The sequence below is a fragment of the Dasypus novemcinctus genome, chromosome 12, assembly GCF_030445035.2.
Source record: "Dasypus novemcinctus isolate mDasNov1 chromosome 12, mDasNov1.1.hap2, whole genome shotgun sequence".
Taxonomy (NCBI): Eukaryota; Metazoa; Chordata; class Mammalia; order Cingulata; family Dasypodidae; genus Dasypus; species Dasypus novemcinctus.
In genome coordinates this window covers 88,627,300-88,655,245 of record NC_080684.1, presented here as the reverse complement: position 1 = coordinate 88,655,245, position 27,946 = coordinate 88,627,300, and the positions used below count along the sequence as shown (strand labels likewise).

The following is a 27,946-nucleotide window of genomic DNA, read 5'->3' as shown; positions in this document are numbered from 1 at the left end:
TATCTCAGTGTTGTTGGGAAGACGAAACAAGATTATTTATGTGAAGTGCATAAAACTAAGCACTACACTGTCAGTGCTTAGTAACATTAGCTAATATTATCTGTAAAATGGAGAAAACATAATCATCTTTCTCACCAGGTAGGTGAATGAATAACGTGGGATGGCTGTGTCAGAAACATGCCTAAATTTGACAGGGTTGGGGAGAGGGACAAGAGAGGAAGATTTATCTGGTAAGGTTCTTGGTGATAGAGGATGGGGGTGAGAGGGAAGAGGAAATATGGTCCCCACCCTAGACCTACCCAATCGAAATCTCCAGTTAAATAGGCCTGAACTCCCTTTGGTGTTAAAGCTTTTTTGAGTCGGGTTTTCCACCCTCACCTCAGGATCCTGTTTTCTCGTGAGGTGAAGTGAACACCAGGACTAAGTCCGTTAACCTCTAATATTTCTTTTGAAACACGGTGCTTGTAACAAGAGAACAACCTCTAATATTTCTTTTGAAACACGGTGCTTGTAACAAGAGAACACCCTCAAAATAGCCTGCGAGCAAAAAAAGAGGCTAATACTTCCTCCTGGTTTTGTTTCTGAAAACGTTTTCGGGCAGGTCCTTGGCCCGGAACAGTCCTCCTCGCACCTCCTACCTCTCTGCAAGCGACCCGCCCGAGGCAGCCCCTCCGCCAGCCGCCAGCCTCCTTTCCTTTGAGCAAATTACGGGAGGACAATTTTCCCACGAGGCAGGGCATCTCCAGCGCCCGGGGCAGGTAAGGCCTCGCGGGTCGGGGGATGGGCCTCCCGTCACAGCCGTCCGTTTCTGGGAGTCTCCACCCTGACGTCGGCGACGTTGTGCAGGGCCAGGGAAAGGGGTCCGGGGCACTTGACCCCGACCACAGGAGACTGGCCTGGGCCTTCCGGCGGGTGCTGCGGCGCCCGAGACCCTTCGCTCCTGTCGTACCTGACGAACGGCGGACCCATCGGCGCTTCCGCTCGGGCGGTGCGGCTGTCACCCGGTCTTTGCTCTTCGCGCAGCCCATCTCGCGCGGGGCCCTGTGGGAATTCGCGGGGCACTGGAACGCCGAGCGGAGGCCGCGCGCCCCCTGCCGGCCGCAATCGCGAGAGCAGGGTGAGCTGGGGCGCGCGGTGGGCGGGGCGCGCGGTGGGCGGGGCGCGCGGTGGGCGGGGCGCGCGGTGGGCCTCCACGAGCCGGGATACATGCCCGCTCTGTTTAAGAGTCGTAGTTTTTTAATTATAAAAAACAATTTTTTTTAAACTTTTGAACATGCTCCTTAAAGACAAATTCAACATTGCAGAAGTTGAGAGAAGACAAAAGCAACAGCCAAAGTCTTACCCTTCCAACAAACTATTACTGTTGTTTACTATTTTTTTCCAGGTGTTTTCTCTTCTATGCAGTTTTTCCTTTTAAATTGCATCGTGTAAATCACTTTTCACACCATTTTGCACTCAGCTTTTCTCTTAATAGTAGCGTATTCCACACTATCACAGTCTTGTAAGCCACCTAGATAATTGCCTGGTCCCAACCTTCACCTCAGTTTTTGCCCCTGTCCCACTGGATGAAGTCTACGCTGACCCATTTTAAACAGAAGGCTGGTCACCCCACCCTCATTCCCACATTCCCTTAACCTACTGTACTTTCTCTTTCATAGCACCAAGTGGCCTTCTAATTTACCCCATACCCTATAGCCTCTGCTCCCACTTTCTTCCCCACAAAATGTAAACACCACCAGAAGAGCGTCTTTATTTTTTCTGTTGCAGCACAGCCCAAAACCTGCTCTCACGAGAGGTGGAGGAACAGATTTATTACACATGGGCTCAGAGGAGAGTCAGTCTCCAAATTCTGAGCCCCGTTTTTCAGTTTTCATAGGTTTATATAGGATTTTAGGTGGGATCAACATAACTTTTGCTCATTGTCTAACGCGTTGCTAGGCGAAATTTTGCAAGCAGGGTTACAGAAGCAGAATGCAGCTGCAAGGCTGTGGGCTGATTTACAGAAGGGGGGGGAGTCAGTTGTTTGATATCTTCCTGCTAGGCCATGTTTTCACAGGCTGATTTATAAGAATAGGGGGCAGGAGTTATTTACTTGATATTCTCCAGCAAGGCCATGCCCTCACAGGCTGATTCATAGAAGTGGGGGCAGGAGTCACTTGTTAGATATTTTTACAAGGTTATGCTTTTTATTCCTCAGCATTTCTTTGATGTATCCCAAATGCCTCAAAAAGTGCCTCAGACATTGTAAACATTCAATATTGAAAGAAAGAAGGGATGAAACATTATTTTTAATAACTATTAATATTCCATCCATTATAGGTACTGACCAGACTTACTTATCTTTCTCTTGTTAAACATTTAGCTTCTTACTTTAAAATATCATACAAATAAGATTGCAGTGAACATCTTTGTGTTTAGAGTTATTATCTATATTTGAGATTCTTTTCCCAGTACACACAGCCAGAAGGAGTTCAAATGCTTTACACGTTGCCAAATTTCTTTTCCAGATAGGTGGTCTCCATTTGTACTCCAGCTAATAATGAATGAGAATTCCATACCACCTGACTGACTTTTTAACACCAAAACCACATTGTGCCACATCAGTAGAGGGTTACTGTTCTCAATTGGTGAAATACTTTGTTCCTCCATCCTTCACTTAACATATTTAAGCATCCAACCCACGTCCAGCTTTGTTCTAGGGGTTGCAGGGCATCTAAGACAAGTTTCCTATTCTCAAGGAACTGCCAACCCAGCTGAGATTTAGTGAGCTTGTCTGGTCAACAGATGTGTGGTAATGGTAATGGTGTGGGCCCTTTGTTTTGCTTTGGGTTTGTGGACAAGCTTATATCCTGCTTTTCTCAAGAGCAACCCCGAATCAAAATGCTGTTGGAAAGCACTGGGAGTTTACTTGCTTTAACAGAGGAACAAATAAAAGCTGAAGCAAAGCCTTTTAAAATCAGACAGGAGTTTGATGCCTATAACAATAGCAACTAAAATAACTAAGCCAAGACTTTTTAAAGTCAAAGAAAATTTCCCTCCCTTTGTGAGACAGGTCCAAATTTCCATTGTTCAGTTGCAATGATTGTTTCAGAGATTTTTTTTTTAACATGCTGCTCAATTGTGCTAAAATTACCATTCTATCTGCAGAATTCCTATTGTGACTGTCGTTTATTTTTCTCTACTAAAAGCCCACATTTAACTAAAAGGAAGACTTTTCTATTTTCTTAATTAATGCCTAGGCAAAAGTAGCTGAGAGTCATGTGCTTACCTGAGTCATCCTATGATATATGTAATAGCTAACAACTTGTTGGACACCTAAAGATGAGCCAGGCACCCTGCTAATTTGCTCACATTCTCTCATGTTATCCTCACAACAGTCCTACGTGATAGGATCTATAATTAATTCTTGTTTTACAGATGAGAATCCTGGAGCTCAGTGGATTAATTGCCCAGGGTCATGAGCTTGACATTCAAATCCAGATTTCCTGACTCCCAGGAAACCTGCGCTCTTAACCACTAACCTCACTAGTCATTTTGAGGTTGCAATTCACCAAAACTCTATACATTAAAAGCATCCTTCCTTGCAAAATTTGTTTCAAATTTTCATTTAATCATACATGATTTGTCTAAAGAGCATCGCACAAGTCAACCTGTCCTCTGCATTTAGCCCATTTTTCATTCCTTCCTCTTTGGAACATGCTCTTCATTGGCTCCCAGGGCACCACACTCTCCTAGATTGCCTTCTACCTTGTTGGCTCCCCTTCTCTGTCTCCTCTTCTGGTTCCATCTCCATCTTGCTGACTCAATATTGAAGTGCCTCAAGGTCCAGTCCTTGAACTTTCCTTCCTCTCTTTCTCAAGCTGTACTTTCTCTCGTAGTGATCTAATCCACAGTCTCAAAGCTTTAAATGTCAGTCCATCGGCTGATAACTCCCAAATTTTTATCTCCTGCCCAGACCACTTCTAAGAACTCCAGGCTCACATATCCAACTGGCTACCCAACATCTTCTCTCAAGTGTCTCTAAATCCCTCAAATTTAATGGGTCCAAACTGATTGTTCCCTCCCTAAACCTGCTTCTCCTGTGGTCTTCTCCATCTCAGAAAGTGTCAGCTCCATCCTTCCAGTTGCTCAGGCACAAAACCTTGGAGTCATCCTTGACTTCTGTGTCTCATACCCCACATTGAATTCGCCAGCAAATTCTGACCACTCTATCTTCAAATGAAACTTAAAATTTAACAAGCAAACTAACAAAAAACTCCTCTATATCTCATGACCAGATTATAGAAAACAGGGAACAAAGAAATGTGTTGACCAACACGATGGGGATATTATCAGCAAAATCCAGAATGTGTCTTTTTTCATCAACAAAAAATGAACTGCAAGGGAAGAAAAAGAGGAAGTGGAGACCTTTTAACTTAGAGAGACTTAGGCAAGACCAACCAAATGCAATATGTAGACTTTGGATCCTGATTTGAAGATATCAATCATAATATGTCTGTAAGTACACACACATACATATATATGTGTGTGTCAGTCAGAAAAAAAATTGAAAAGTGGATATTTATAGATCTCAGGGAATTATTAATATTTTAATTTTAGTTATATTATTATAGCAATTTTTAAAAGTTCTTATCTTTCAGAAATACATCCTGAAATATTTAAAATTGAACTGATAAATCTGGGGTTTTCTTTAAGGTCATCTAGTGTGTTTGGTGGAGATATGGATAAAATAAGATTGGCCAGGTGTGGATTGGTGAAGCTGACTGATGGGTAGGATTCATTCCACATCCTCCCTTCTTAATGTATATTTGAAGTTTTCCAAAATAAAAAGATTTTTTAAAGAAGAGACCCAAAAACGATTACTTCTCACCCTCTCTCTTGCTACCATGACCCCTCACCTCGATTACTCCAATAGCCTCCTCCGTGGTCTCGCTGTTTCTTCCCTGCCCCCTCACTGCCTTACATCTATTGTATCTCAGTAACCAGAGTGAGTCTGTTAATCATGTCACTCCTCTGCTACAAACTTTCCATGGCTCCCATCCTTTTCAGAATGAATCCAGTGACCTAAAATTCCTGTAAAATGCACCCCCAGTCCTAACTTTCTAACCTCCTCTCCTACTTCACACCTATTTGCTCACTCCCTCCTTTCTTCCTTGAAACCTACCAAGCACTCTCTCATCACAAATCTTTGCACTGGCTATTTCTTCTGCCAAAGTCTTGTATGCTTTTCCTGCATACATGGCTCTCTCCCTTGGCATCTTCAGATCTTAACACAAATGCACCTTCTCAGTAAGGATTGCCCTGGCCTCTCTAAAATTCTAAGTCCCTTGCGCTGCTGTTGACTCCCCCATTCTTCCTTCCAAACTTTATTTTTCTCCTTAGAAATAAGCAGGGACTTCCAGGAAGATGGCGGACTGGAAAGACGTAGAACTCTCTTCTATCCCAGAAGAATAGCTAGAGGACAGGCAGGAACAGCCTGGAAAAAATCTTCTAGGGTTTAGGACACCAGGGGAAGGCTGGACACTGCCCAGAAGAGAGAGACAAAGGAAAAGAATCACGATGGCAAAAGTTAGTTAAAAGTGTGGTTGCTACTGCCAGCACCCTCCTCACACTAAAGACAATTTTAAGTCCTCAAGCCTCTGGGCCAATGGCTACAGACATAGATTCCTCAGGGATCTACCTCCCCAGGAAAGGGGAGAGAGAGCATAGCTTAAGGCTGACTCAGCTTTTGACCTACAAATTTGGTCTGCTGTGTACCACCAGCCCTTCCAGGCTGCCCCAGTGTTTGCCTTAGGAACCAGCTCCAGACTTAAGAGATCCAACACTCTCAATCTCCCCCTCTACTAAGCAGGACTGATTGTTGAGGATGCAGAGGAGAATGGAATTATTTCCTACACAGGAAAAGGGAGGAAGCTGCCAACAAAGGTTCGAGAACTGTCTCTGAGAAAGTTTGAATTACAAGACTCAGCCTCTCGGCAGGATCCTCTATTACATTGATCCAGACCTTGTTGCAGCAAACACACTCTGACCAGCGCATTATCTGCTGGCAGACCAAGGAAGTGCATGTGAGGAAATTAAAAGGAAGGAAGGAAGAGAGGCTTTTTCCAGCTTTTATTGCCTCCCTCCCCAAGCCCCTAGGAAGTGGGTCTGCAACCCATTACTGGGTCCAGAGCCCAGTTTTGAGCAACTAACAGGGACAATCCTAAAGACCCAGGTTGAAAAAAGAATCAAAGAATGGCAGTAACACATAGCCTCCTGCCACTAAATCCCTGTGAAAGAGAAATTGAGCTTCTGAGTAAACTTACTGTTCTAATCAGATGCCTAGACAGCAGCAAAAAATTACAAGCCATACTAAGAAAATGGAAGACATGGCCCCCAAAAAGGGATATATCAAAGCCCCAAAGGAGATGCAGGATTTGAGGCAACTAATTAATGAGGTGCACACAAATTTCCAGAATCAAATTATGAGCTGAAAGACAATATGGCTAAAGAGATAAATTACCTCAAGAAGATTGCATAAGCCCACAGAAGAATTTGAAAATCTGAATAGAAAAGTAACAGAGCTCATTGGAATGAAAGACATGATAGGTGAGATGAAAACACATTAGAGGGAAGTGGACTTGGCCCAATGGATAGGGCATCTGCCTGCCACATGGGAGGTCCACAGTTCAAACCCAGGGCCTCCTTGATCGGTGTGGAGCTGGCCCATGCATAGTGCTGATGTGCGCAGGGAGTGCCATGCCACGTAGGTGTGTCCCCCACATAGGGGAGCCCCATGTGCAAGGAGTGTGCCCATAAGGAGAGCCGCCCAGTGCAAATGAAAGTGCAGCCTGCCCAAGAATGGCACTGCACACACGGAGAGCTGACACAAGATGATGCAACAAAAAGAAACACAGATTCCTGGAACCACTGATAAGGATAGAAGTGGTCACAGAAGAACACAAAGCGAATGGACACAGAGAGCAGATAGCTGGGGGGAAGGGGAGAGAAATAAATAAATCTTAAAAACAACAACAACAACACATTAGAGACATACAACAGCAGACTTGAAATGATAGGAGAAAGAATAAGTGATACCCAAAGACAGAACAGCTGAAATTGAGAAGACAAAAGAACAGAGAGAGAAAAGAATGGAAAAAAATTGAGCAGGGCTCAGGGTTTTGAATGACAACATGAAATGCAATAACATACATGTCACAGGCATTCCAGAAGGAGAAGAAAAGGGAAAAGGGCAGAAAGAGTATTTGAGGAGATAATAGCTGAAAATTCTCAACTTTCATGAAAGAAATGAACTTACATGTCCAAGAATCACAGCTTACCCTAATCAAAATAAATCTGAATAGACCTTCTCCAAGACACATAAAAAAACATGAGCCACCCATATGCTACTTATAAGAGACTCAACTTAGACGCATGGCTACAAACTGGCTGAAAGTGAAAGGTTAGGAAAAGATACTCCATGCAAATAGTAACCACAAAAAGAGCAGGAGTAGTTACACTAATATCAGACAAAACAGACTTTAAATGCAAAAAAAGTTATAAAATATACAGAAGACCATTATGTTGGAGACTTAATCAGTGACCCGAGGGTATCGGGAATGAAAGAAAGAGAAAAGGGGGAGGAAACAAGGAGAAAGAGCGAGAGAGAAAAAGAACGAGAGAGCTGGGATCAGGGGATCTGCGAGTAGAGACTCATCAGACAACTTTATTGATTACAAGGGGCTCTTATATACCACAGTGTACGTGTCTACAAGCAGGCCCACAGCAGCCTATGTGCCATTAAGCATAAACATTAGCATTAACATAGTGTGCCCGACATCAAGGAGCAACACGTATTAACCCTCAACATTACCTATAGTCTAAAGAATTTTCTTTTTAAAAAAAATCTTATCTCAAGGTACAAAGTATAAGTGTTCTATACATTACAAAAGGTATGAGCTCATCTTTTTCTTCAGCTTTTACCGGCTTCAGCCCATTTGCCGGGAATTCCCAAATCACTGCATTCCTTAGGTTGCAAGCGTAGTCATGGAGACAGCACGTCTCTCCTTGAGAGGCCACTGTGCCTCAGTTTCCAACACCATTATATATTAATTAAAGGGACAATCCACCAGGAATATATAACAGCCATAACTAATGTGCACCTGACCAGAATGCCCCAAGATACATGAGGCAAGCTCTGACAAAACTGAAGGGAGAAATAGACATCCCTACAATAGTCATTGGAGACTTCAACACACCATTTACATGATTAGATAGAACCCAAACACAGTGGGCTATACATTCCTCTCAAGTGCCCATGGACTTTTCTCCAGGATAGACCATGTGTTATGTCACAATGCAGCTATCAATAAAAATAAAAAGGCTGAAATTATATAAAGCACCTTCTCAGATCATAATGGAATGAAACTGGAAATCAATCGCAGACAGGAATGAGGTAAATTCAAAATGTATGGAGGCCAAACAACACACTCCTAAATAATCAGTTGGTCAAAGAAGAAATTGCAAGTGAAAACAGTAAATATATTGAGATACATGAAATGAAATCACAACTTATCAAAAGTTATGGGATACAGTGAAGGTAGTCTTGAAAGGGAAATTTATAGCCCCCTAAATGCCTATATTAAAAAAATAAGAACTAAAATCAAAGATCTAACTGAACGACTGGAGAAATTAGAAAAAGAACAGCAAACCAATCCCAAAGCAAGGAGAAGAAAAGAAATAATAAAGATTAGAGCAGAAATAAATGAAACTGAGAAAAAAAATAGAAAGAGAAAATTAACAAAACCAAAAACTGGTTCTTTGAGAAGATCAATAAAATTGACAAACCCCAAGCTAGACTAACAAAAAAAAAAAAAAAAAAGAGAGAGAGCGAGAGAGAGGAGATGCAAATAAATACAATCAGAAATGAAAGGGGGAAGTTATGACTGTCTCCACAGAAATAAAAAGTATCGTTCAAGAGAATATTATGAAAAACTTATGTCAACAAACTAGACAACCTAGATGAAATGGGCAAATTCCTAGAAATGCACAAACAACCTACACTGACACTAAAGAAATACAAGAACTTAACAAACCAATCACATTTAAAGAGACTGAATCTGTCATGAAAAATCTTCCAACAAAGAAAAAGTCCAGGACCAGATGGTGTCAGAGGTGAATTCTACCAAGTATTCAAAAAGAATTAAAACCAATTCTGTTCAAACTCTTTCAAAAAATTGAAGAGGGAAAATTACCCAACACATTTTATGAAGCAACATCACCCTAATAGCAAAGCCAGATAAAGACACCATAAGAAAAGAAACTTACAGCCCAATCTCTCTAATGAACATAGATATAAAATTTCTCAACAAAATACGTGCAAATTGGATCCAACAGCATATCAAAAGATTTATACATCACAACCAAATGGGATTTATTCTTGTATCCAAGACTGGTTCAACGTAAGAATATCAATCATAATAATACACCACATTAACAAACTGAAAGAAAAAACCATGTGATTATCTCAACTGATGCAAAAAAGCATTCAACAAAATCCAGCATCCTTTTTTTGGTGGGCTTTTTAAAAAGATTTTATTTATTTATTTATTATTTACCACCCACTCTTCATTATTTGAGCTTCTATCTGCTCTCTGTGTCCATTCACTGCATACTCTCTATGTCTGTTCATCTTCTCTTTAGGAGGCACTGAGAACCGAACCTGGGACCTGCCATGTGGGAGAGAGGTGCTCAATAGCTTGAGCCACCTCTGCTCCCTCTCAGTATCCTTTTTGATAAAAACACTTCAAAAGATAGGAATAGAAGGAAAATTCCTCACTACGATAAAAGATATATATGAAAAACCCACAGCCAATATTGTAATCAATGGGAAAACGTTGAAAGCTTTCCCTTTAAGATTGGGAAAAAGACAAGGAGGGAAACGGACTTTGGCCCAGTGGTTAGGGCGTCCGTCTACCATATGGGAGGTCCGCGGTTCAAACCCCGGGCCTCCTTGACCCGTGTGGAGCTGGCCATGCGCAGCGCTGATGCACGCAAGGAGTGCCGTGCCATGCAAGGGTGTCCCCCGCGTGGGGGAGCCCCACGCGCAAGGAGTGCGCCCGTAAGGAAAGCCGCCCAGTGTGAAAAGAAAGAGCAGCCTGCCCAGGAATGGCGCTGCCCACACTTCCCGTGCCGCTGATGACAACAGAAGCGGACAAAGAAACAAGACGCAGCAAATAGACACCAAGAACAGACAACGGGGGGGGGGGGGGGGTGTTAATTAAATAAATAAATCTTTAAAAAAAAAAAAAGACAAGGATACCCATTGTCAACATTGTTAATCAACATTGTACTAGAAGTTCTATCTAGAGCAATTAGACAAGAAAAAAATATTTAAGGCATTCATATTGTGAAAGAGGAGGTAAAATTCTTACTACTTTCAGATGCCATGATCCTGTATTGTTGTGGGAAACTGGCTTACCTATTAGTTGTTTCTTGTTATTGTACAAGATGTTCTGAGTTGCTTCCTGTTATTGTAAATTACCTTTTTGTAGATGTTGCAAGCTGCTTCCTTTCATTGTAGAAGATATTGCAAGTTGCTTCCTGTAGCAAACAGATGCTCATTAACATCCAAATAAATACCATATGGAAACTAGGGTTGAGGCTCTCAGTTTCAAAAGCTGTGAAGTCCCCTGGTCCCATCTTTGTTTCCTCTCTTGTGTCTTTCTTTCTGTCCTTTTATTTCTTCAGTTCTGTGTCACCTTCCCTTTGTGCAGACCTATTGTTGAGCTGGTCTCAGCACTATATGTAGAACATTCTGATATGTCTAGGACAAACCTACTTGAGGTAATAAATGAATTCAGCAAAGTGGTAGGATACAAGATCAACATGCAAAAATCAGCAATGTTTTTGTACACTAGTATTAAACAATATAAGGGAGAAATCAGGGGAAAATTCCCTTTGCAGTAACAACAAAAAGACTCAATTTAACCAAAGAAGTACAGGACCTAGGTTCAGAAAACTACAAAACAATGCTAAAAGAAATCATTCAAGACCTAAACAAATTTAGAGGCATTCTGTGTTCATGGATTGGAAGACTAAATACTGTGAAGATGTTAATTCTACTCAAACTGATTTATAGATTCAGTGCAATACCAATAAAAATTCCAACAGCCTATGTAGCAGTTTGATATAATTGATGAATTCCAAAAAGAAATATTGGATTATGCTTTTAATCTGATCTGTTCCTGGGCATGACCGAGTTATGATTAGGGTTTTGAGTCCCCACCCCACCAAGGGGCATGGCGAAGAACAGAGCTGAGGGCTTTTAATGTTGGAGTTTTGATGTTGGAGTTTGATGCTGAAGACTTAAGCTGGAGCCCTGAGAAGTCAGCACACAGAAGAAAGAGAAGCCAGCCCCAGGAAGGAAGGAACCTTGAAGCCAGCATAAAGCAAGCCCCAGGAACATAGGAACCCAGGAAGCCTGAACCCTCACAGATGTCAGCAGACGTCTTGCTACAAATAGACTTTGGTGAGGGAAGTAATTTATGCTTTATGGCCTGGTATCTGTAAGCTCCTACCCCAAATAAACACCCTTTATAAAAACAAACCAATTTCTGGTATTTTGCATCAGCACCCCTTTGGCTGACTAATACAGCCTATTACAGAAATAGAAAAGGCAATTACCAAATTCATTTGGAAGGGAAAGTGCACTTGAATAGCCAAAAGCATTCTAAAGAAGAAGAGCCACACAGGAGAAATTTCACTACCTGACCTTGAAACATATTACAAAGCTACAGTTGTCAAAATAGCATGGTACTGGCATAAAGATAGACACAACAATCAGTGGAATAGAATTGAGAGTCTAAAAATAAACCCTCACCTCTACAGCCAACTGTTTTTTAACAAACCTACCAAGTCCATGTTAAAGGGACAAAATAATTTCTTTAACAAATTGTGCTGGGAGAACTGGATATCTATAACCAAAAGAATGAAAGAGGACCCCTATTTCACTCCCTATACCAGAATCAACTCAAAATGGATCAAAGACTTAAATATAAAAGCCATAAAACTACTAGAAGAAAATGTAGGGAAACATTTTAAAGACCTTGTGTTAGGTGGTGGTTTCTTGAACCTTACACCCAAAGCACACACAACAAAATAAAAAATAGATAAATGGGACCTCCTCAAAATAAAATACTTTTGCACCTCACAGGACTTTGTCAAAATGGGGAAAAGGTAGCTGACTCAATGGGAGAAAATATTTGGAAATCACATGTCCAATAAGATTTTTAAAAATTTTTTAATTTAAATTTTTACCAAGAAGGTTTTAAAATCCATGATACATAAAGAGATGTTACAACTCAATGATAAAAAGACAAATGACCCAATTAAAAAATGGACAAAAGACTTGAACAGACATTTGTCCAAAGAAGAAATATGAATGGCAAAAAAACACATGAAAAAATGTTAAACATCACTAGTGATTAAGGAAATGCAAATAAAAGCTACAATGAGATATTTCACATCTATCAGAATGACCATTATTAAACAACAGAGAACTACGAGTGTTGGAGAGGATGTGGAGAAACAGGAACATTTATTCACTGTTGGTGGGAATGAAGAATGGTACAGCCACCTGGAGAACAGTTTGGCAGTTCCTAAGGAAGTTGAATACAGACTTGCCAAGTGATCCAGCAGGAGCAGTACTGGGTATATACCCAGAAGAACTGAGAGCAGTGACATGAACAGACATCTGCATACCGTTGTCCATAGTGGCATTATACATGATTGCTAAGAGTGGAAAAAAACCAGGTGCCCACCAGCCAATGAATGAATAAACAAATTGTGGTATATTCAGACAATGGAATATTATGCAGCTGTAAGAAGAAATGAAAGCATATGGCAACATGGATGAACCTGGAGGACATTATGTTGAGTGAAGCAAGCCAGACACAAAAAGACAAATACTGTATGATTGCCCTACTATGAACCAGATATATTGTGTAACATATTATATGATTCCATTTGTATAAAAGGTAACTATAAATCAATTTTTAAAGATTAAATTATATTAATAGTTATGTAGGGTTGGGGAAGGCATGCCAAGGTGTGTGGAGATTTTCTTTTTGGAGTAATGAAATGGTTCTAAAATTTTTTGTGGTCGTGAATGCACAACATTGTGATTATACTAAAAGCCATTGATTATACACTTTGGATAGATTGTATGGTCTGTGAATATATCTCAATAAAAATAAATAATTGTGCAAGAATAGCCAGAAATAGCAGTTATGTACAGCAGGAGAAATACAGAAAGGTAAAGAAGTGAAGAACTTTCTTGTTTACTTGTTTGTCTGGTTTTGTTTATTATTAGTAGTACTGAAATAATAAAATTGCTCTAATAATGATTGAAGTGATGAATGCACACCTATGTGATTATACCAAATACCATTGATTGTACACTTTGGATGAGTTGTATTCTTTATTAATATGTACTAATGAAGTTGATTTTTTAAAAAACTAATTATCAGCACCTAAATAATATAACACGAAATAATAATAATATATAATGTATGTAATAATATAATATAATATGTGCACTTAATCATCTTTTTTATTATCTGCCTCCCCCAAGAGAATGTCAACTCATGAGGGTAGAAATTTCAGTCTATTTTGTTTACTGCTACCTTAGTTTCCAGAACAGTGTCTGGCATGAGTAAGCAATCAATAAATATTTGTTGAACGAAGGAATGAAGAAGCATCAATGTGATTTACAAGTCAATGTTCTTGGAGCAGTAGTCACTCATTCATGTACTCAAAAAATACTTACAGACGAAAAAGAGTGACGTTCTGATGCATGCTGCAACTTGGATGAACCTCAAAGGCATCATGTTGAGTGAAGTAAGTGACACAAAGGGGCAAATAATGTATGATTTCACTTATATGAAATAAGCAAATTCATAGAGCCAAAAGTAGATTACAGGTTATCATAGGCTGTTGGACTTAATGGGTATAGAGTTTCTGTTTGGGGTGATGAAAAAGTTTTGGTAATGCATGGTGGTGATAGTAATACAATATTGTGAATGTAATTAATATTGATTTGTACACATAGACATGGTTAAAATGGGAAATTTTATATTGTAAATATGTTATCACGATAAAAAAATTTAAAAACAATACTTATGGAGTCCTTGCTGTGTGCACAAATCTAGGCACCACAGGATAATAATGCATAGGATCCCTAACACCAGCGCCATCACTGCCTCTCAAATTTTCAGTATGTGATGATTGATGTAAAAGCTACTATCAGACCAGGGTCAGAACATCTCATTTGAAATAAACTCTTAGTCTACCACAGAGGACCACACCATTATTGGAGTTTATGAACAAAGGCTTGAAGTTCCAACAAAATTAAGGTTCCACAATTATGTAGTTATTTTCATCTCTAAGAATTGTCAATCCAGAAACAGCAAAATTCTCTTTGCATAGGATCGAGGAATACCTTGCTCTAGTTCATGCTTACGCGGGCTGCCTTCCCCTGCCTGTTCCTGGTACCATCATCCTTGACCAGAGGCCAATACTAACTCACCAAATACTGCTCATTCTACCTCCTAAATGTCCCTCTACTCCTTCTGCTGTTCCCCAGCCCCACTGTCACTGCCTTAGTTCCTGCCGCCCATTAAGGCTTCCATTATGGCCTCAGAACTGTAGGCTTACAACCTTACACAGTTCCATGTGAGGATTTAACCAAACATGAAAGGAAATGCGCAGCTCCATTCAGAGCAAATCAGGACTGGTAATGAAGTTATCCAGAGAAGATCAGTGAAAAGTCCTATTGTCTAATGGTTGGGACACCTGTGTCCTACAGGTAAAACCAAGAAGTGTTTGGCAAGATCATTATGAATGGAACCACTGCCAGCCTGGAATACAAGGGACAGAAAAGGGACAGACTGAAGGGAAAATAACGTCAAAGGTGGAACTGTGGAAGCTGATGTCTGGATTAAAGACATCTTCTTGGGCCAAGACAGCAGACCCACCCATGTATGTGGAAAGGGTGAGAATGGCCCAGAGCTTGGACAGGGTGGAGCCTGGAGTTTGGCCCCCACTCAGCAGGAAGAGTGCTGCTGTACCAGGCTTCAGAGAGGGGGGACACATTCCCTGGGGATTGGGCAGAGGCTGCCACCCCGCTGTTATACGGGGTGGGGGTGGGGGGTTGAGCCTGTACCCTGGAAATTACAGAGGCTGACTCCACCCCAGTGTTCTCAAAAGGTGGAGCCTAGAGTTTGGTCACCACCCAGATGCTTGATGAGGGTGGAGCCAAGAGCATGGCCGCTGTGCACTTGCAAAGGGTGGGGCTGCCACTCCCCCAGGCCCTGAGGATGAGACCTCGTTCTACAGGTGACTCTCAATCCTTGAAATCTAATGGAGTATGCCTTGCAGGGTTTCAGAACTGTTTGCGAACTGTGACCCCAGTGTTCCATCCAATCTCTCCTTATGGGAATGGAAACTGTAATCCTATGACTGTTCCTTTTTTGTATAATTGGAAGCTGATAACTTGTTTCATAAGTTTCAGAGGTCCACAGCCTGAGGGGAATTTTTCCCCAGGACAAACCACACGTATAAGTGACTTGATGAGCCTTTGTACTTAATATTATTACTGAAATGATTTAAGGCTTTTTGAGATATTGTGAAGGATTGAATGTACTTGTATAGGGAAAGAACATCTTTTAAGGGGGTTGAGAGGGTATAGTGTGGCAATTTGAGACTGTATGTACCCAAGAAAATCATGTCCTTAAAGCTGGTCCATTTCTGTGGTTGTGAACTTCTTGTGGGTGGGTCTTTTGATTGGAACTTTTTAAAATTGTTTTTTTATCCTCCCCGCCCCCCCAGCTTTGTGGCTTTTTTGCTTGCTGTCTGCTTTCTGTGTCCATTCACTGTGTGTTCTTCTGTGTCTGTATTTATTTCTGCCCCACCCCCCTTCTTGTGTCTTGATTGCTGTCTGCTCTCTGTGTCCATTCACTGCATGTTCTTCGGCATTTTTGCTTGTCTCGCTTTTTATTGCATCACCTTGCTGAGTTGGCTCTCCACAGCGCTTGCAGGCCGGCAGCACTCCACAGTGCTTGCAGGCTGGCGGCACTCTGTGGTGCCCGGACCAGCAGCTTTCCACAGCATGTGGGCGAGCCTTGCCTTCACAAGGAGGCCCTGAGACGCAAATCCAGGGCCTCCCATATGGTAGACGGGAGCCCAGTTGATTGAGCCACAGCTGCTTCCTTAGAACTTTTGATTAGGTTACTTCACTTAAGGTGAGGTCCAGGGTGGTTCTTAATCCTCTTATTGGCATCCTTTTTTTTTCATTTTAAAAACAATTTATTGAAGTATATCATTCATAAATGAACATACATAAATAATAAGCATATAGTAAAAGTTGTGAACTTACACAACAAACATGCGTAACATCATACAGGGCCCCCATACATCATCCCACCACTAACTGTTGTGAAACATTTGTAACCAATTGTGAAAGAGCATCATCAAAGTATTACTACTAAATAGTCCATATTTTACATTTGGTGTATTTTCTTCCAAACCACCCTATTATTTTTTTGTTCATAAACCATATAATTTACCTAAAATGTACAGTCAATGGCAATAGTTAAAATCACTGATTGTGCATTCATCACTTCAATCATTATTAGAGCATTTTCATTACTCCAACAACAAAACAACGAAAAACAAACTACTATCATACCCACATGTTAGTGCTACTAATTACAAATCCATGATATGCTTTCACCATTTCTATTCATTGCCAAACAACTTTTTATCAATTCTACACAGATTAAACGTCAGCTTTCCAATCTCTAACCCCATTCTATTCTCTGGTGAAATATTCTAGCTATTAACTCCATGAGTTTGCTCACTATATTTAGTTCATAAAAGCAAAATCATACAGTATTTGTCCTTTTATGCCTGGCCTGCTCCACTCAACATAATATCCTTCAGGTTTATCCATTTTTCATATGCCTCACAACTTCATTTATTCTTATAGCTGCATAGTATTAAATTGTATGTATACTCCACAGTTTTTTTTATCCATTTGTCAGTTGATGGACAGCTGGGTTGTTTCCATCTTTTGGCAATTGTGAATACCCTCACTGTGAACATTGGTGTGCAGATGTCTGTTCTTGTCCCTGCTCTCAGTTCTTCTGGGTATATACCCAGTAGTGGTATTGCTGTGTCACATAGCATATATCTATCTAACTTCCTTTGGAACCTCCAAACAGAATTCCACAATGGTTGTACCATTCCACATTCCCATCAACAGTGAATAAGCATTCCTATCTCTCCACATTTTCTCCAATACTTGAAGTTTTCCGTTTTGTTAGTAGTGGCCATTCTAGTAAGTGTGACATGATATCTCATTGCAACTTTGATTTGCATTTCCCTTATAACAGTGAGGCTGAACATTGTTTCATGTGGGTTTTTTCTTTTTTTTTTTTTTTTGCCTTTTGTATTTCTTCTTTAGAAAAATAACTGTCCAGGTCATTTGTCCATTTTTTAATCAGGTTGTTTGTCCTTTTATTATTGTTGAGTTGAAGGATTCCTTTATATATCATGGATATTAGACCTTCTCAGATATGTGATTTCCAAATATTTTCTCCCATTGAGTAGGCTGCCTTTTTTCCCTCTTCACAAAGTCCTTTGAGGTGCAGATGAGGAGGTCCCATCTATCCATTTTTTCTTTTGTTGCTCATGCTTTTGGTGTAAGGTTTAAGAGATCCCACCTACTACAAGATTTTGTAGATGTTTCTCTATATTATCTTCTAGGAGTTTTATGGTCCTGGCTTTTATATTTAGGTCTTTGACCATTTTAAGTTGATTCTTTTATCGGGAGTGAAATAGGGATTCTCTTTCATTTTTTGGGTTATGGATATCCAGTTCTCTCAACACTGTTCTGTCCCAGAAAAGTGGACTTGGTAGGCTTATCAAAAATCAATTCATGAGGAAGTGGACTTGGCCCATTGGATAGGGCATCCACCTACCACATGGGAGGTCTGCGGTTCAAACCCCGGGCCTCCTTGACTCGCGTGGAGCTGGCCCATGCACAGTGCTGATGTGCACAATAAGTGTCCTGCCGTGCAGGGGTGTCCCCCGCATAGGGGAGCCCCACGCTCAAGGAGTGCGCCTGTAAGGAGAGGCACCCTGCCTGAAAATAGCACAGCCTGCCCAGGAGTGGCGCTGCACACACAGAGAGCTGACACAGCAGGATGACACAACAAAAAGAGACACAGATTCCCAGTACCACTGAAAAGAATAAAAGTGGACACAGAAGAACACACAGAGAATGGACACAGAGAACAGACAACTGGGGCAGGGGGGCAGGAGGGGAAGGGGAGAGAAATAAATAACTAAATCTTAAAAAAAAAAAAATCAATTCACCATAGACATGAGGGTCTATTTTTGAACTCTCAGTTTGATTCCATTGATCAATGGGTCTATCTTTATGCCAATATCATGCTGTTTTGACCACTGTGGCTTTATAATATACTTCAAGATCAGGAGTGAGTCCTCTGACTTTGCTCTTCTTTTTAGGATGTTTCTGGCTATTCAGGACCCCTTTCATTTTCAAATAAATTTGATAATTGACTTTTTTATTTCTGTAAAATAGGTTGTTGGAATTTTCATTGGTATCACATTGAATCTATAAATCAATTTGGGTAGAATTGACATCTTCCTGGTGTTTAGTCTTTCATTTCATTAACACAGAATGTCCTTCCATTTGTTTAGGTCATCTCTGAATTCCTTTAGTAGTGCTTTTTAGTTTTCTGACTACAGATTCTTTACATTCCTGGTTAAATTAATTCCTAGATATTTGAGTCTATTCATCACTATTATAAATTCATTTTTTTTTCTTGATTTCATCCTCAGCTTGTTATCATTATTGTATAGAAATGTTACTAATTTTTGCATGTTGATCTTCTATCTGCCACTTTGCTGGACTCATTTATTAGCTCTAATAGTTTTGTCATAGATATTTTGGGATTTTTCTAAATATATTATTATGTTATTTGCAAATAGTGAGAATTTTACTTCCTCTTTTCCAATTTTGATGCCTTTTATTTCTTTTTCTTGCCTAATTGCTCTAGTTAGAACTTCTAGTACAATGTTGAATAACAGTGGTGACGGTGGGCATGCTTGTCCTGTTCCTGATCTTAGAGGGAAAGCTTTGCACTTCTCCCCCATTGAATACAATATTTGCTGTGGGATTTTTATATATACCTTCCATAACAAATTTTCCTTCTATACTTATCTTTTGAAGTGTTTTTTTATCAAGCAAGTATGATGGGTTCTGTCAAATGCCTCTTCTGCATCAGTTGAGATGATCATGCATTTTTTTCCTTTGATTTTTTAATGTATATTATGTTAATTTATTTTCTTATGTTGAACCACGCTTGCATACCAGGAATAAATCCTACTTGGTCATGCTGTATAATACTTTTGATATGCTATTGAATTCTATGTGCAACTATTTTGTTGAGAATTTTTGCTTCTATGTTCATTAGAGTGACTGGTCTGTGATTTTCTTTTCTTTTTGCATGTTTTTCTGCTTTTTTTTTTTAAGACTTATCTATTTATTTATTTATTTACCCCCCCCCCCCGGTTGTCTGTTCTCTGTGCCTATCTGCTGAATCTTCTTTGTCCGCTTCTGTTGTTGTCAGCGGCACGGGAATCTGTGTCTCTTTTTGTTGTGTCAGCTCTCCATGTGTGCGGCGCCATTCCTGGGCAGGCTGCACTTTCTTTCGTGCTGAGCGGCTCTCCTTACGGGGCACACTCCTTGCACGTGGGGCTCCCCTACATGGGGGACACCCCTGCGTGGCAGGGCACTCCTTGTGCGCATCAGCACTGCACATGGGCCAGCTCCACACAGGTCAAGGAGGCCTGGGGTTTGAACCACGGACCTCCCATGTGGTAGACGTACGCCCTAACCACTGGGCCAAGTCCGCCGCCTGATTTTCTTTTCTTGTAGTATCTTTATCTGGCTTTAGTATTAGGGTGATGTTGGCTTCATAAAATGTGTTGGGTAATTTTCCCTCTTCGTCAATTTTTGGGAAGAGTTTAAACAGGATTGGTATTAATTCTTCTCAAAATGTTTGATAGAATTCACCTGTGGAGATACCCAGTCTTGGACTTTGCTTTTTTGGAAGATTTTTGATGACTAATTCAATCTCTTTCCTTGTGATTGGTTTGTTGAGCCCCCGTATTTCTTGTAGAGTCAATGTAGCTTGTTAGTGTGTTTGTAGGAATTTATCTTTCAGCTAGGTCTAATTTGTTGGCTTACAGTTTCTCACAATATCTTCTTATGATCCTATTAATTTCTGTGGGGTCAGTCATATTGTCCCCCCTTTCATTACTGATTTTATTTATTTTCATATTCTCTCTTTTTTTTTTGTTAGTCTTGCTAAGGGTTTGTCAATTTTGTTAATTTTCTCTATTGTTGTTTTCATTGTTCTCATTTTCATTTATTTCTCCTCTAATCTTTATTTCTTTCTTTCTGCTTGCCTTGGGATTGGTTTGTTGTTCTTTTTCTAGTTCCTTCTTTGACCCATTAATTGTGTATGAGCATGTTTAGCCTCCATATATTTGCAAATTTCCCCCATTCCCACATATTATTGATTTCCAGCTTCATTCCATTATGATCAGAGAAGGTGCTTTGTATAAATTCAATCTTCTTAAATTTATTGAGAGCTGTGTTATGACCTAACATGTGGTCTATCCTGGAGAAAGATCCATAAGCACTTGAGAAGAGTGTATAATCTGCTGATTTGGGGTGCAGTGTTCTGTATATGTCTGTTAGATCCACCTCATTTAGCATGTTATCCAAGTTCTGTTTCCTTGTTGATCTTCTGTCTAGTTGTTTTATCTGTTTATGTGAGTGGCATATTGAAGTCTCCAACTATTATTGTAGAGATATTTATTTCTCTTCTCAATTTTGTCAGATTTTGCCTCGTGTATTTTAGGGTACCCTGGTTAGATGCACAGATATTTATGACTATTACCCCTTCCTGGTGGTTTATCCCTTTATTGATAAATAATGGCCTTCTGCATCTCTTATAACTTTTTTGCATTTAAAGTCTGTTTTGTCTGACACCAGTATAGCTATCCCTGCTTTCTTTGGGTTACTATTAATATTTGTGTGAAATATTTTTTTCCAACCTTTTGCTTTCAGCCTATTTGCATCCTTGGATCCCAGGTGAGTTTTCTATAGATGGCAAATAGGTGGCTCATGTTTCCTTATCCATTCTGTCAGCCTATATCTTTTGATTGGGGAGTTTAATCCAGTAACATCCAGTGTTTTTACTGTAAAGGCATTACTTACTTCAACCATTTTATCCTTTGGCTTTCATATGTCATATGTTATTTTTATCCATCTGTTTACCTTTTTGTTACTCTTTCTGATTGTCTTCCCTTCTACACTCTTCTCCAAGCCTCTCTTTCTTCTCTTTTCTTTTCTGGCTGCAGAACTCCCTTTAGTGTTTCCTGCAGAGCTGGATTCTTGCTTATTATCTCTCTTGGTTTCTGTTTATGTGTGAATATTTTAAACTCACTGTCATATTTGAAGGACAGCTTTGTCAGATAAAGAATTCTTGATTGGTAGTTTTCTCTTTCAGTTCCTTAATTATATCATACCACTACCTTCTTGTCTCCATGGTTTCTGAAGAGAAATCTGTACTAAATTTTATTAGACATCCCTTTTATGTGATGTTTTGCTTTTCCCTTGCTGCTTCCAGAATTTTCTCTCCATCTTTTGTATTTGGCATTCTGCATAGTTTGTGTCTTGGGTAGGTCTATTTGGATTTATTCTAATTGGAGCATGCTGTGCTTCCTGGACATATATATTCATTTCTTTCATGAAAGTTGGGAAATTTAGGATCATTACTTCCTCAAATACTCTTTCTGTCTCTTTTCCCTTCTCTTCTTCTGGAACTCCCAGAACACATATGTGATCCTCTTCATGCTATCATTCAGCTCCCTGAGCCCCTGCTCAATTTTTTCCATTCTTTTCTCTCTGTTCTTTTTTCTATTTCAGTTGTTCTTCCCTCTATAACACTTATTCTTTTTACCATGATTTAAAATCTGATGTTCTGTGCCTTTATTGTATTTTTTTTTAAGATTTATTTTTTATTTATTTCTCTCCCCTTCCCCTCCCCCAGTTGTCTGTTCTCTGTGTCCATTTGCTGTGTGTTCTTCTGGGTCCACTTCTATTCTTGTCAGTGGCACCAGGAATCTGTGTCTCTTTTCTTTTTTTTTTTTTTAAAGATTTATTTTTATTTATTTAATTCCCCTCCCCTCTCCCGGTTGTCTGTTTTCTGTGTCTTTTTGCTGTGTCTTGTTTCTTTGTCTGCTTCTGTTGTTGTCAGCGGCACGGGAAGTGTGGGTGGCGCCATTCCTCGGCAGGCTGCGCTTTCCTTCGAGCTGGGTGGCTCTCCTTACGGGTGCACTCCTTGTACGTGGGGCTCCCCTACGCGAGGGACACCCCTGTGTGGCAGGGCACTCCTTGCGCGCATCAGCACTGTGCATGGGCCAGCTCCACACGGGTCAAGAGGCCCGGGGTTTGAACCGCGGACCTCCCATGTGGTAGACAGACGCCCTAACCACTGGGCCAAAGTCCGTTTCCCTGTGTCTCTTTTCGTTGTGTCATTTTGCTGCGTCAGCTCTCCATGTGTGCAGTGCCACTCCTGGGCAGGCTGTGCTTTTTTCATGTGGGGTGGCTCTCCTTACAGGGTGCACTCCTTGCATGTGAGGCTCCCCTACATGAGGGACACCCTGTGTGGCACAGCACTCCTTGCATGCATCAACTTTGCGTGTGGGCCAGCTAATCACACGGGTCAGGAGGCCCAGGTTTAAACCCTGGATCTCCCATGGGGTAGGCGGATGCTCTATCAGTTGAGTCAAATCTGCTTCCTCCTTTATTGTATTTTTAATCTCATTTATTATGTGAGATTAACAGAATTTGTTACTTTTCTATCCAAAATATCAAATTTTTTTGTGTGTTCACCTGTTGTCTTCTTGTTTGTTTTTATTTTTGTTTTCCTGTTTTTTCTGTTGTCTTCTTATTGTCTTTTATTTCTTTCATCATGCTGTCCTTCAACTCCATGATTTAATTTAGGTGATTTGTATGAACCTCATTATCTATTTCAAGGTCTGTGTCTCATCTGGAGCTTTGATTTGCTCCTTTGCCTGAATCATATCTCCTTTTTTCTTTGTATGGCCTATAATTTTTTGCTGATGCCTAGACATCTGATTCTGACTATGTGTTTACTCTGATGTTAAGTTTCTCTCTTTTCTCTCTTGCCTAGGGATTTACTGTTAAGTAGCCATGTGCTACCACTGTTCTTTGACTCTTGGTTCAACAAGGATTGCCCTTGTTTAACTGCTCAAACCAGGGCTAAGGATCCAGTAATGAGGCACAGGCCAGTTTCTAAGAGCCTTTGAGAGGGGGGGCAATAAAGGGACTTGATTGCTTCCTTTATTTATTATTATTGTTTTTCCCGTTTCATGCACTTTTCTGGTCTGCCAACAGGCTGTGCTCCTTGGCAGACCATTCAGCTCAGACCCCAGGTCTAGGGGAGAATGCATTCAACATAACTCCACGGTGGGTGGCACAGAAGCAATGTTCTTAGGGCTGACCAAGCTTCACAAACTTTCTCAGAAGCTATTCTTCTGCCTTGGCCACGCAGCACCCCCATCCCTCTGATTCCTCAGCAACCAACCCTGGGGCAGTAAGGAGAATGTTTGAGAAGGCAAATTATCTTTAGCTCCCTGCTGGCTCTCAGGGCAAACAATGTTGCAGGCCCACCCATCCTGGAAGGGTGAGACCCCTTCAAGGCAGCAGACCAAGTTTGCTGGCCCAAATCCGAATTTGCTGTGGGCCAGATCCCTCCCTCTCCCCTTTCTTGAGGAAGAGGACCTCTGCAATCCCTCCAGTCCACAGCCACTCAGTTCACAGCCACTGCGGGCCACAGACTGCTATGTGCTCTGCAGGTAGGGGATGGGTGCCAGCTGCTTCTTCTGCAACTTTACTCAGGGGAATTTTTAGCCAGCTGAGACTCCTTTCCTTTGCCCCTCTCTCTTCCGAGTGTGTCTCACCTTCTCCTGGTGTCTTGAACCCCAGAGCAGCCCTCCAGACAGTCTCTGCTTGTCCTCTAGCTATTTTGGGGGGAAGAGAAGTGATCCCTCTGCCTCTCTAATCCTCAAAGTCCTGGGAGTCCTTTATAAATGGGATGAATACAGAGAGAGAGAGAAAGCCAGGGAGCCAAGAAACTGAAAGCAACAGAACTTGAAAGAGAAGGGAGAGACCAGCAGATGCCACTGTGTGCATTGCCATGTGGCAGAGGAGTCCAGAATTACTGGCAGCTGGTCTTCAGGGAGAAAGCATTGCCTGATAATCCTTGATTTGGACATGTTCACAGTTAGAACTGTAAGCTTGTAAGCTAACAAATCCCCATTGGAAAAGCCGATCCATTTCTGGTATATTGTATTTCGGCAGCCTAGCAGACTAAAATACGACCTTAGCTTCTCTACCTTCTGTTTTACTTGCCTTGCATCTTTCCTTCACGTTGCTGCCAGGGAGGACTTCTGTGACGTTCCTGCCTTGCGTGGTTCCCCAACACCTGCATCATTTGATGCCAGCAATGGGCTCGCCAGTCACTGTGATAGGAGCTATGACTCCAGAGAAGAATAAAACAAATCAAGCTTCCCACCCTCCAGGGAGTATTAAATAGTTGGGGAGAGATGAGAGACAAGTAAACAAACCAAGATCCAAATTCCTTAGCATGGCATACAAGGAGGCCCTTCATTTATCTGGATTCCCTGCTGCTCTCCCCAGAGATGCCCTGCCCAGTGGAGCCAGGTACGTGGTCCCTGGGTTTACAGAGCTGGCTCGGTTTCCTGCCACTCATTCTATGCTGTGTTATGTGTTGATTTGTGTTCTCCAAAAATACATGTTCAAGTCCTCACCCACCAGTCCTTTGAATATGAACTTAGGCCTCGCTGATGAAAGGGGATGTTGATGTGGATGGAGCGGGGGTTTATGGAGTGAGCTATATAGAAACCTCTTTTTTTTTTTTTTAAGATTTTATTTATTTATTTCTCTCCCCTTCCGCCTCCCGCCCCAAGTTGCCTGTTCTCTGTGTCTATTTGCTACGTGTTCTTCTTTGTCTGCTTCTGTTGTTGTCAGCGGCATGGGAATCTGTGTTTCTTTTTGTTGTGTCATCTTGTTGTGTCAGCTCTCAGTGTGGGCAGCACCATTCCTGGACAGGCTGAACTTTCTTTCGCCCTGGGCAGCACTCCTTGTGCGTAGGGCTCCCCTACGTGGGGGGCACCCCTGCGTGGCATGGCACTCCCTGCACACATCAGCACTGCGCGTGGGCCAGCTCCACAAGGGTCAAGGAGGCCCCGGGGTTTGAACTGCGGACCTCCCATGTGGTAGGTGGACGCCCTAACCACTGGGCCAAGTCCACTTCCCCTCTTATATTTTTTAATGGAACGTTTTGTGTGATCTGTTTATCTTTTTAAAAAAAGACAATAAAAAATATTAAAAAAATAAATTGAAAAAAAAAAAGATTAGAGGAAAAATAAAACAGAATGTGAACTTAGGGTCTTCGAAGAAGTAAAAGTTAAAACAAATTAAAACTGGATTAGGACGGGCCCTAATCTAATATGACTAGTGACCTTATAAGAAGGGAAGAAAGGACACAGAGACACACAGGAGAAGACTGTCATGTGAAGACAGAGACGGGGATTGGAGTTATGTCGTCCCAAGCCAGGGAGCACCAATGACAGCTGGCAACCCCCCAGAAGCTAGGAAGCATCGAGGAAGGATTCTGCACTAGAGGTTTCAGAGGGAGCCTGGCCCTGCTGACCTTGACTTGGACTTCTGGCCTCCAGACCTGTTTCTGTTGTTTTAAGCCACCTTGGAGAGCGAGCTGCTGTGCAGTGTGACGTGGGAACACAGGCTCAGGCACAACAGAAACTTTCAGCAAATGACCACTTCATTACTTACACAGCACGAAGGGTCCAAAAGAGCAGGGCGAGAAATCCCATGTGGCTGGTCTCCTGGCAAAACCAACTGCTTGGGTCAGGGTCAGTGGGTGGCCGCTCCGCACACGCCACTTGGCATCAGAGGGGAGAGACAAATCTGTGCTGATATGACCCAGGGGGAGAGGGCTCTGCCACTGAGAGTTCCCGCCCTAGAAGCTTCGGGGGCTGCTTGGTCCTGGTTTCTGGTTCAAGGATGGTTGGGTCTTTTCATTGGACCTAATGTCCCTCCCACCCACCCCCGCCCCCACTACAGAATGGAAACAGACGGAAATATCTGCACAGGATAGAAAAGGAGGTGGGCGGAAGATGGGGGCTGGGAATTGGCAGCTGAGCACTGTGCATGTGCCTGTGAGTCCCCACCCCCCACAACCCCCAGTTTGTGGTACTTTGTTACAGCAGCCCTAGGAAGCTAAGACAGGGTGGCCGACCCCCACTTGTCCTTCAGGACTGGGCACATTGGGTAAATGCTTCTGTAATATTCTGTCTTACTTCATTACTCTTGGTCTATTCTCTAGTTACCCCCTCAGAGAAGCTCCAGAATGTGTCTTACAGGGAGGAGGTGTCCAGGGGCAGAGATTTGGGAAAAGAATTTGCAACTGGGTTTGCAGAACACTTCCTGTAAGACTGGGAAAACTTAAACCACCTAACTCAAAGAATGGGGGTGGCTGGGAGGGAGAGGGGACAGTGGAAGAGGGGAGAACTGAAGTCCCTCTAGCTATCCCTTGCCACCACCAAGGAATCCTTTTCTCCAGAGTGATAAAAAGAGAAAGATGGAACTTAGTAGTCAGCACAATTTAATGAGTCTCTTAACAAAGAAAGGGACTTAAGAAGTGAATAAAATATGGACGAAGGGTTCCAGAACTCATTTACTTAGGAGATTTTTATTGAGAGCACTTAGGAAGTCCTAAGACTCCCTGATGCCAAGAACTGAGAAAAGGAGTCAAGCAATTACACAATTGCATTTTTTACTTCTCTTTTTATCTGTCTTTCTAGCCATTTCATGTCCATTATTTTATTTGAGTCTCCTGGCAATCCTGTGGGGCTGGGAGAGGTGAAGTGACTTGCCCGAACATGTGTAGCTGCTACATGGCGGAGGGCGTACCTCAACCCCATGTCTTCCGGCTGCATGTTCACTGTACTTTTCCCTGTCATGGCTGCAGCTCTTAAAACACTGGGATAATTGTATTATCAGGGATTTCATGAGCTTTGTCAGCGACTTGATTGCAAAGATGACTGGTTACATCTACAATCAACTAAGGAGTTTGCTTTCAGCAATGAGTGATATCTCATCCAATCAGTGGAAGACCTGAAAAGGTGAGTAATTCTGGCCAGTGCTGCTCCATGCTGCAACCCCAAATCTCTGTCTGTCATAGTAGATATTTATGTTCATTTGAGGCTAATGTGCCTTTTAAATGATCTCCAGATACCACTAACAGTACATGTGTATGCTGTAAATTAGAGCTTCATGAGTACCTTGAAACTTGACCTAAAGAAAGATAATTCAGTTGGATTCAAAATCCATTTATCATGGGAAATTCCATCTCTGAATCTGTTAAGGAAAGAAAAGAAACTGGTTAAAGTTTAATTTTTTAAGGCTAAAAGATTGGATTTTATTTCCCTTAGTTTAGCAACAAGAAAAGGATGGCAGTCGAGGCCACTTCTATTTATTTATTTATTTTTTGCATTATGGTTTTATTTATTTATTTTTTAAATGTTACATTCAAAAAATATGAGGTCCCCATATATGCCCCACTCCCCCTTACCCCACCCCTCCCACATCAAAAACCTCTTTCATCATTGTGGCACATTCATTGCATTTGGTGAATACATTTTGGAGCACTGCTGTACCACATGAATAGGGTTTACA

At 41.5% G+C, this 27,946-nt stretch overlaps 2 protein-coding genes and 1 long non-coding RNA gene across 10 annotated transcripts in view; 1 reads left to right on the top strand and 2 right to left on the bottom strand.

Moving 5' to 3' along the window:
• The window catches only part of TXNRD1 (thioredoxin reductase 1), a 120,596-nt gene extending 119,492 nt beyond the window's left edge, over positions 1–1,104 (bottom strand). For 2 of the 8 annotated variants that reach the window (XM_071219040.1, XM_071219036.1), the window contains exon 1: positions 950–1,043. Coding sequence is in view for 2 of the 8 variants with exons in the window: in XM_058308654.1 (XP_058164637.1) it covers positions 950–1,028 (79 nt within the window). In the remaining 6 variants the exon portion in view is untranslated. Of the gene's footprint in view, positions 1–638 lie in introns of all 8 variants that reach the window. The other 6 variants (XM_071219039.1, XM_058308654.1, XM_058308655.2 and 3 more) reach the window with 6 other exon arrangements.
• Positions 657–14,909, top strand: LOC139440175 (uncharacterized). The gene is made up of 3 exons (XR_011650297.1): positions 657–758; positions 13,810–13,878; positions 14,846–14,909. It is a non-coding gene; the product is annotated as an uncharacterized lncRNA (long non-coding RNA).
• A 12,577-nt stretch (positions 14,910–27,486) lies between these two features.
• The window catches only part of LOC101446259 (uncharacterized), a 67,591-nt gene continuing 67,131 nt past the window's right edge, over positions 27,487–27,946 (bottom strand). The window contains 1 exon segment of the mRNA XM_071218735.1: positions 27,487–27,628. Coding sequence (XP_071074836.1) covers positions 27,605–27,628 — 24 coding nt within the window. The 3' untranslated portion in view covers positions 27,487–27,604.